The 9858-nt window shown below is 43.6% G+C and overlaps 1 protein-coding gene and 1 pseudogene across 1 annotated transcript; one reads left to right on the forward strand and one right to left on the reverse strand.

Annotated features, from left to right (window-relative positions):
- Nucleotides 1-839: 839 nt before the first annotated feature.
- Nucleotides 840-6015, forward strand: LOC127914021 (putative claudin-24; annotated as a pseudogene).
- On the reverse strand, nucleotides 3005-9828 carry LOC118363745 (claudin-34-like). The gene is made up of 2 exons (XM_035744926.2): nucleotides 9629-9828; nucleotides 3005-8913 (listed from the first exon to the last, which is right to left on the reverse strand). The coding sequence occupies exon 2, from the start codon at nucleotides 8603-8605 to the stop codon at nucleotides 7826-7828; it is 780 nt and encodes a 259-aa protein (XP_035600819.1). The 5' UTR covers nucleotides 8606-8913; nucleotides 9629-9828; the 3' UTR covers nucleotides 3005-7825.
- Nucleotides 9829-9858: the final 30 nt, after the last annotated feature.

The raw sequence follows: 9858 nt of genomic DNA on the forward strand, positions 1-9858 counted from the left end.
CTATAGATGACATGTCAATGCCCAAGTAGCAGCATAGCTTGTTTTCTTTTGAGTTGGCATAGCAACCATAGAATCTGATGTCTTCTCCCATTTCCATCAGCCTTATTTTAAAAAAGGTACACACAGTCAGTTTTATTCTTACTTAATAATCTCATCTCCCTGGCAACACTCCATGGGGCCCCACAGTTTCTAAAGAGACAAAGCTAGTAGTGAGAAGAAATAGCCTTTTCACCATGTGCGTGCGTGTGTGTGTGTGTGTGTTCAGTGGCGTCATGCCCATAAAGGGCACATTAACTGTCTCCAACGTCGTTTAAGAGAATTTATCAGTACGTCCAACCGGCCTCACAAGCGCAGACCACGTGTAACCCACGCCAGCCCAGAACCTTCACATCCAGCTTCTTCACCTGCGGGATCGTCTGAGACCAGCCACCCGGACAGCTGATGAAACTGATGAGTATTTCTGTCTGTAATAAAGCCCTTTTTGTGAGGGAAAACTCATTCTGATTGGCTCAGCCTGGCCCCACAGTGGGTTGGCCTATGCCCTCCCAGGCCCACCCAAGGCTACGCCCCTGCCCAGTCATGTGAAATCCATAGATTAGGGCCTAATGAATTCATTTGAATTGACTCATTTCCTTATATGAACAGTAACATTGTTTGTTTTGTTTGTTGCATGTTACGTTTACATTTTTGTTCAGTATAACTTGATCAAGCTATGTAGCCTATTGATTCCTTCTTGATGAATAAATCAAAACACAAAAATCTTTTGCTGTTTCTCTGTAATATATTTTTTTTACATAGAATTAGGCATTATGATTATGGCTCTAGATTGCAGAGAAAGGTTCTTTCAGGTGTTTGAAAAATGCAAAATTGTTCCAGATGAATCATTATGCCTCCCTCCATTATGCCCCCACTATCCCACCATCCTCACAACACCCCTATGTGTGTGTGTGTGTGTGTACGTTTTGTGAAATAAATCAGTATTTGTATAACATCCTGTCTGCATTTTAAAAGCATCCTGCGTTAGGCTACAACCTCACTATGTGTGTGGAAATGGACATCACCATAGATCTGAATGATGCTGTTGTTCAATGAGTCTGACTCTCACTCAGTCACTCTCTCCTGACCACTGAGTATAGCAGCGGCTGAAGCGAGCCTCCAAGGGGAGGGCAACATGTCATCAAGCCGCTGCTTTCCTCCTCTCAACTACAGATGATGCGTGCATGTGAGTGAGCTACTGATCGTTTGAAGTTACTCCCTCCCAGACCATGCTGGTAGTAGTAAACCCTAATTGGGCGTAGGGTCTTTTGAACAAATTGAGCCTCGATCGGAACCTACTGGCTGTGGCTTCCTCTCGCTTCAACTGGCTGCAGTTCAGAAGGACAGGAGCAGAGAGAAGCAGTCAGGAGTCCTGGCTGCAGTTGACTGTGGCACAGAGAGACAGGGAGAGCAGGCAGCTCGGGAGCCAGAGAGTGGCCACTCAGAGTGGGCAGCACTATGGATCCGGGGGTGTGCGCTATGGAACTCCTCGGGGTCTTCTTCTCTATTGGTGCCTGGATCTGCTCGCTGGTCACCACCATCATGTCCACCTGGCTGACCCTGTCCACCGACCTGCTGCCCGTGGAGAGCTACGAGCTGGGCCTGTGGGAGACATGTGTGTTGCAGGACCTTGGAATTCTGGAGTGCAGACCCTATGACAGTCTCCTCGGCCTGCCTCCGGACATCAAACTAGCCAGGATCCTCATGTGTGTAACAGTGGCCACGGGCCTCCTGGGTCTCCTGCTAGCCATTCCTGGAATCTACTGGATCAACAGCTGCAACCAGGGGTCTGAGGGGTTGAGGGTGAAGAGATTGATGAAGATGCTGGGGGGGGGTATTGTGCTTGGTCGCAGGGATACTGGGTCTCATACCTGTGTCTTACATCGCTCACCTGACGGTCATGCGGTTCTTTGATGAGGCCGTGCCGGCCATTGTGCCGCGCTGGGAGTTTGGGGATGCCCTGTTCTGTGGCTGGACGGCGGGGTTTCTACACCTGGTGGCTGGCTCTCTGCTGGTCACCTCCTGCGTGTGCCTTCAAGAGGAGCCCTGCACCTTACAAATGCCTATACCGCTACAGAGAAGACATACACACGTACACAGTACCAATACCCCACATAGGAAGAGGTCCATGGAATATGTTTGATGAGCTTTTGAGAAGTGAGAACAGTATTCTCAGTAGCCTCTGCCCTTTATCTATGGTGAATAAAACACTGTTTATCTAAAGCTTTTTCATGCTTATTTACATTAGCTATAGTTATTGAGTACTCTTGCTGGGACAAATCTTTCTTCATATTCTGAGACAGAACTGGCACACAATGGTGGTACTTATTTCAATCACTCAAACAGGGTTTGGTGCATGTCATGTTTGCAAAAATATCACCTACATTTATCAAACAGAAATTATTGATGGAACCAAAGAGACTAAAGCTTTTAAAGCTGCCATTTCTTCCTTGGTACTGTGTAAGAGATAGTGTGCAATGGTGCCAGAGAATTTGATGACAAGCAGTATTTTGTCTGTGAAATGGCTGTAAACTATTCTGGCCAAGGTTGATTATTCTGTTTGTCAATGTCAATGATTGTCTTGGATATCATATCACAATACAAATTATTTTTTACAGCATCTGTCATCATTATTGTCCAATAACTACATGAAGCCTGATTGAATGAAGCCGATTTCTCACTAGCAAGGCCATGAAGCCAGATTGAATTAAGATGATTTCTCACTAGCAAGGCCATAAAAAAATGTATCCCTTCTTATAGCCTACACAGTTACTCAATCAACAATGCATTACAGGAATAATGAATCATACAAATTGTAAATAGAACAAAGAGAAAAGGTATAACATATTGTAGAAAGCAAGTAAGAATGAATGTGAGGAATGTACTAAGTATTTGGGAATGTGTGTTTTAAAATATAAGGACTTGATTGCAACAACTTGACAAGACAATGACTTCATGGATATTTGAGTATCTGATTGTATTCGTTTCATTTCTGCTGAAATTTCCACTATACATTCTCTCCAGTTAGAGGCCAATATTACAGATTTACCACACACATATATATATATATATATATATATCAATATACATTATCTTGTATATTCCTCTGTAGTGGTTTTCTGACTCTGAATTCATCAGACATTATCGTGCCACAAGGCTACATATCCTATATCAGTTATATCCATAGTGTGGAGAAATCTGTACATAAAAAAAAGTTGATATTATCAAATAAAGAAAAAACCTGACAAAAACCTGACCATGATTCATTCCTAAGCTCACAAACCACTTGCTTGTGTTACATAAGTGCAAACTGTTGCTAGGCAACGATGAGGAAGTGAGTTTAAGTAAGGTGAGGTGACAGACCAAGTCCAGTGGAAACGGAGCTGAAGTCTAATTCCCGCTGATTTGGGTCTTGGCTCCTGGGCTAAGCTGTAGTTAATGACCATCAGAATAATGATACGTAATGTGAGGAATGTCAGATTTCCTGGACATCGCCCATTACACACAAGCTTGCTCAGGCAGGTCATGTTCTTATACTTCATTTTTTAATATAATTTCTCCTTTATTTATTTAGCCAGGTGAGTCCCATTCAGAAATTAATCTCTTTCTCAAGGGTTCCCTACACGGCCAAGCAGAAACAACAGCCGTAAAATACTTCCTGTCTATTTCAATGCTATAATTTAATCTCCAAATGAGACCGTGTTCCCTATGCAGTGCATTACTTTTGACCAGGATCCATAGGAAGCTGGTTAAAAGTACTACACTATTTAGGGAATAGGGCACCATTTGGGACACAAACTTGCTTCTGAGTGTACTCTGCTACAGTTCCTTTCAGGTCTTCACATTACGAGAACCCGTCTGGACTTTGAAATGCTCGATTTGCTCCCCACCGCCTCCTGTGTCCATGTTGTCATCTGAAAGATCCCATTGTTGTCCCCTCACAATGGAAGTCATTATAGTTTCCTATGTTAATCGCATGATCTATCATAGGCAGTGGTTGGTCCTGCATCAGAGAAACACATGAAGCCAACCACTATATGTTAAACTGCTGTATTGTCACGTGTCACTTTGAAACACCATGAAAGGGAACATTCTAAACCATTCTATCCTACCTCAATCTCACAGAAAACCACAACAGCTCTGTTGTACAGTGCTGATAAAGTTCCTTTCTCAGCAGATTGTGAAATGCCTTGTGGGATATGTCTATAGCTTGGTGGTTAATGATTAGGGTCAGGGTGGTTAGGGTTATCACTATTGACGATTAGGGTTTGGGTTACAGGTTAAGGACAGGTTAGGTTGAGGATTTGGGTCTGGATCAATGAAGTGCAATGAGTTGCATCGATCTATTCCTTCACTATCAACTTTACTGTAACAACTTTAGTATTGTTAGACTCATTTACAAAAATAATTGTACTGGATGTACAGTCTTACATCCTATTTCGCAACAAGAAATCCTTCACTCATGCTGCCAAACATACCCTCGTAAACTGACTATCCTACCGATCCTTGACTTCAGCGAAGTAATTTACAAAATAGCCTCCAACACTACTCAGCAAATTGGATGCAGTCTATCACAGTGTCATCCGTTTTATCACCAAAGCCCCATATACTACCTACCACTGCGACCTGTATGTTCTCGTTGGCTGGCCCTCGCTTCATATTCGTCACCAAACCCACTGGCTTCAGGTCATTTATAAGTCTTTGCTCGGTAAAGCTCTGCCTTATCTCAGCTCACTGGTCACCATAGCAACATAGCAACCCATAGCACATGCTCCAGCAGGTATATTTCACTGGTCACCCCCAAAGCCAATTCCTCCTTTGGCAACCTTTCCTTCCAGTTCTCTGCTGTCAATGACTGGAACAAACTGCAAAAATCACTGAAGCTGGAGACTCATATCTCCCTCACTAACTTTATGCACCAGCTGTCAGAGCAGCTTACAGATAACTGCACCTGTATATAGCCCATCTGTAAATAGCCCATCCAACTACCTCATATTATTTTTGCTCCTTTGCACCCCAGTATCTCTACTTGCACATTCATCTTCTGCACATCTATCACTCCAGTGTAAATTACAATTATTTCACCACTATGGCCTATTTATTGCCTTACCTCCCTAATCTTACTTCATTTGCACACACTGTATATAGACTTTTCTATTGCGTCATTGACTATACATTTGTTTATTCCATGTGTAACTCTAACCACTAGGCTACCTGCCGCCCCGTTGTCTGTGTCGCACTGCTTTGCTTTATCTTGGCTAGGTCGCAGTTGCAAACGAGAACTCGTTCTCAACTGGCCTACCTGGTTAAATAAGTTCAAATAAAATAAAAATGTAAAAAAATGCAATATTTCCCCCCCTGAAACATTATGCTGAAGGCAATAAGGAGGTGGTAACGCAATGAAGTCGATGCCCTGGGGACAATAACGAAGAACTTCAATGCCAGGGCGAGTGGTTACACAATGGTGGGGAATCCAGAACATGTTACACAACATCTACAAAACAATAAACATGTCATCACCTTTCAACCTTCTACCATAATGTCTGAGATTTACGTCAGCCAACAGCACTATGCCACGTAGTTATGCTGTAGTAACGCTATGCTAACTCTAGACTAGACCAGGGCTCTCCAAGTTAACCCTGTCCCTGGACAGCTACTGTCCCGTAGGTTTTCACTCCAACCCTAATCTAGCGCACCTGATTATAATAATTTGCCGGTTGTTAAGCTGAACCAGGTTAATTACAGCTGGGGTTGGAGTAAAAACCTACAGGAGGCTAGTTCTCCAGGAACAGGGTTGGAGAGCCCTGGACTGGAGACTAAACCCGCAGTCAGGTCCTTTAATATCCTCATTCTGCCCATGATGAGAGTGTGTCCTGCCCACTATAAAGTCCTCTGCATCCATTAGCCAGACCACAAACAATCCTCTCAATGAGTTGAGTTCCTCTGCAAACCAAAAAAAAATAAAAAATAAAAAATAAATAAATAAAAGTGTTGGACCCCTGACAGAAAAAGCTATTTTGTTCCCTCCCAACACAGTGTGCTGTCCACAGGATCTGACTGTTCGGACTTTCAGCCAGAGTAACAATCCCCACTGTGATTGTCCTTACTCCGGCTTTGAGAGGTCTGGTCAAGGACTCATATGCCCTGCCACAGCCAGTCTCAGCCTCCTCCCCTGCACTGTTCACATGAACGGGGCCCAAAATGAGAATTAGAGGCTCCACAATACACATCACTTCTTCTTGGCCACTGGTGTCTTCATTTTGGGATCACAGTTAACAAGGACATTACTTACATTTATCAAAGCAAGTTAAAAAAAAACCTGAATGAAAACATTTAAAATCCTCAAAAAAGAGCAATGAATGAACACATTTGGAGAAAAGAAAATGGAATCCCTTCCTCTTCTGTAGCACAATCAAATGGATGATATGATTTTGTGGGACTGCGACTGTCAAAACACCTTTCTGCCAGAGCCAATATTTGACTTGAACACGGTAACACCTTATGGCCCCTAACAGAAGCCTCGTTACCAGGAAACAATGTGGTCTATGTGGTCTAATAGGGGCAGACAGTGTGTGTGTGTTCCTAATTGCACCCTTTTCCTTTTATAGTGCACTACATTTGGTCTCTGGTCAAAAGTAGTGCACTATATAGGGAATAGGGTGCCATTTGGGACAAAGCCAGTAATTACCCAGCGTTCACCAGTCAGTGGGGGAGCTGTGCAGACTGCAAGGCAGTCAGGGTTAGAGGATAATTGAGGTCCTTGCCGGGCTGTCTAAAACCAGACCGAGGAACAATCCTGTTGCTACTCCACATCAAAACAAATACAGTGTGTGATAAGATTGTATTGATTCAAACATGGTCTCTTTTAAATCACATGATTTATCACAACTATTTCTGATTGAATTGTGCATGTGTACAATATTGTTCCTGGATGTCAAGAGCCCTTAAAAGTTAAAGAACACATTTTGAATGTGATCAAATAAAACAGAAACGGTACAAATTCTGCATAATTTACAAAGAAATGCATTCAATGGCATCAGCAATACAAGTATGAAATGTAAAACATTTAATGTAATCAGTTTTTTAAACTCCCTTTGGAGTTATTGCAAGGCAATGACTAGAGAGGTGTGTTGCAAGCATGTCCTCTAAAGAGAAAGTGTGTGTCTGTGTACCCTCCAATTTACTGCTTCTCTACAGTAGCAGTATTAACTCAATACAACACAAACACACTGTGAAATACTCTTGACTTTTAAATGAAGGTGCTTTTCTGATAAACTACAGCACAATCATTCGGTATAAGTATGTTACAAATCAATGTAGGATCATATAATCTGACATATTTTAAAGGGGCAATCTGCAGTTCAAACAATAGCAAAGTGGGTACCCAACCACCGTTTTGGTAAACACCTGAGGGACGGGGTGGAGAAACTTAAGCATTCTCAAATCCATAGACAGAAGTATGGATACGAGGACTGACCATCCAGGGTAACAAAATTATAGTTTTAACCACATTGACGCTATACAGTGTTTGTTTACAATTAGTTAAACAAGTGGAGTTAAACTATCTTATATTTGGGGTTCTGATGGGTATAACAGTCGTACTCATGACGTATTTCTAAGTTCTATTATTCAAGAATCAAAATAGGTGTACACTGAGTATACAAAACACTAAGCACTCCTGCTAGTGAGCACTCCTGCATAGTTAAATCAAACGGCTATTCCTTTATGTCACATCAAATACAACATTGAATATGGTCAAATCATGTCTGATTTCAGAAACAAACTAAAATCACAAGTGTTCATCAGAACGGAAGGCAGGATTGTCCATGGCCTGAGAGTTATTCAAACTGTCTCCTGGGTCTGTGGGACACGGTAGGGATAATGTCCCAACACTTGACCCATCAAAGTGTCTCGCCTCTGGACAAGGCGGCTCCACTCTGGGTCCTATCTTGACAGGGAACCTGTAGAAGATGAAGATAACTCCACTGACGATCATCATGAACGACCCTACGATCCCGACCCCGATCCCTGCTCCAGCGTTCTGGGTCACAGGTGCAGGGGGCATGTGGAAGTTCGACGGGAACGCAATCGTTTGATTGGTCACCACCGAGTTCAGGTTCCACAGGAGAGGTATGAGAAAACACACAGCGGACAACAAGCACAGAGTACCAGCCACTGCGAACGCACAGCGGATAGGCGTCTGCTTCTCCAGGCCAAAATAGACGTTCCTGAGGGCGTAGACGGCGGCAGCGTTCCCACAGAACCCCACGACCAACCCTATTAGAGTGAGCACCTGGGCCGTGGCGACCTCCGGGGGCGTGAAGGCGTCCGACAGCGCCATATTCTGACAATACATGACCCTGAACCCCGAGGTCACGAGGGTATGGCTATTGAAACACACCCTCCAGATTCCGACCCAGGCCACTCCTGAGGTGATGAAGGTCAAGTCGGCCACCTGCCAGACCCTCCACTGGATGAGTCCAAGGGTCACCGCGGTAAGGACCCAACCCACGGCGCTCAACCACAGGCTGACGAACTGAGGGTGAGCCGTGTGAACCAGGTATGCCATATCATAACACACAGAGAGCCTCACCTTAAACGGACAGCCAAGATAATCCACCGACAGTTCTCTTAGTCTGCCTACAGACAAACAACATCTTCCGATCAGATGAACTGAAGCCCCGTCATCTCAGACAGCTCATCTCAGTGAGCTGCCATACTGAATGAACAGCGATCGATCTTCTTACTGATCCTGTTTTTCACCCTCAGGCTCCAGTCTCGCACCTCATATTAAGGAAGAGGCTTGGATACGTGGTCGTTTTCCCCCAGATCCGGTCCTGCTGTCTCTAGGTTGGAAGACAAAGCAACTGCTGCCCTCTGAGAGGAAAAATAAACATGCAATGTGGTGAGAGCAGGCAGCTAACACCACACCTGTGAATGTGAGGAGCCTCGACGCAATACATATTTGAGGAGGAAAGACAAAACAGAGAGATGAATGACTGAATGGCTATGGCAACTGGTGCCATGACAAAGTCTACAAACAGGGAAATTACAATGGGGGTTAAATGCAGTGGATAGGGACACATGAACTAGATGTTTTCAACAGGCTTTATGTCCCCATTTTAACTCCGTCAAAAGGCCGTGGTATGGTTTATCGCATGCCACAACGCAACACAATCAACATGTGTAAGAGTATGCCGATCGTGGGAGAATTCAAAAAGTGAACTTGTCATATGTCATAGCTGAGGTTGTTGTTACACTGAACAAAAGAGTTCAAAGACACATGCAGTAACCAAGAATAGCATGTGAACACGTTGATTGGATAAAAGACAGTGGGTTAAAGCATATAGCATACTTCTAGGGAGCCTTGACAAATGTCATTAAAACAACACAATCCCCATGGCGACATCGAGCACCTAATTATCACTATGGAAATCTAGCAATTTAGTTTGCCTTGTCAGAAAATTGCCTTTATAAATCAACTGTATGACGTAAAAGACAGACAGAGCACGCTAGATTGATAATCAAATACACAGGATGTGGTGATAAAAATCAAAATACAAAACTGATATCGTACAATACAACACATTACCTCTTAGTTCTGACAGGTTAGTGGTGAGAGCTACAGATCAGCAGTCAGTGTGCCGGACCGGCCATCAATCGTCCTGTGTTCGTACCGATGTAAATAAGGCCGACGCTTCCTCATCTTGTACAACATATAAAGTCACAGTCATAACATCTCTGTGAATGATTGACTCCTCTATTGCTATTCACCAGAAAGAGGAAAGGGAAGGCTGGGCTAATTAACCGATCCTACAATCA

This window comes from Oncorhynchus keta, chromosome 30 (genome assembly GCF_023373465.1).
Source record: "Oncorhynchus keta strain PuntledgeMale-10-30-2019 chromosome 30, Oket_V2, whole genome shotgun sequence".
NCBI classification, from domain to species: domain Eukaryota; kingdom Metazoa; phylum Chordata; class Actinopteri; order Salmoniformes; family Salmonidae; genus Oncorhynchus; species Oncorhynchus keta.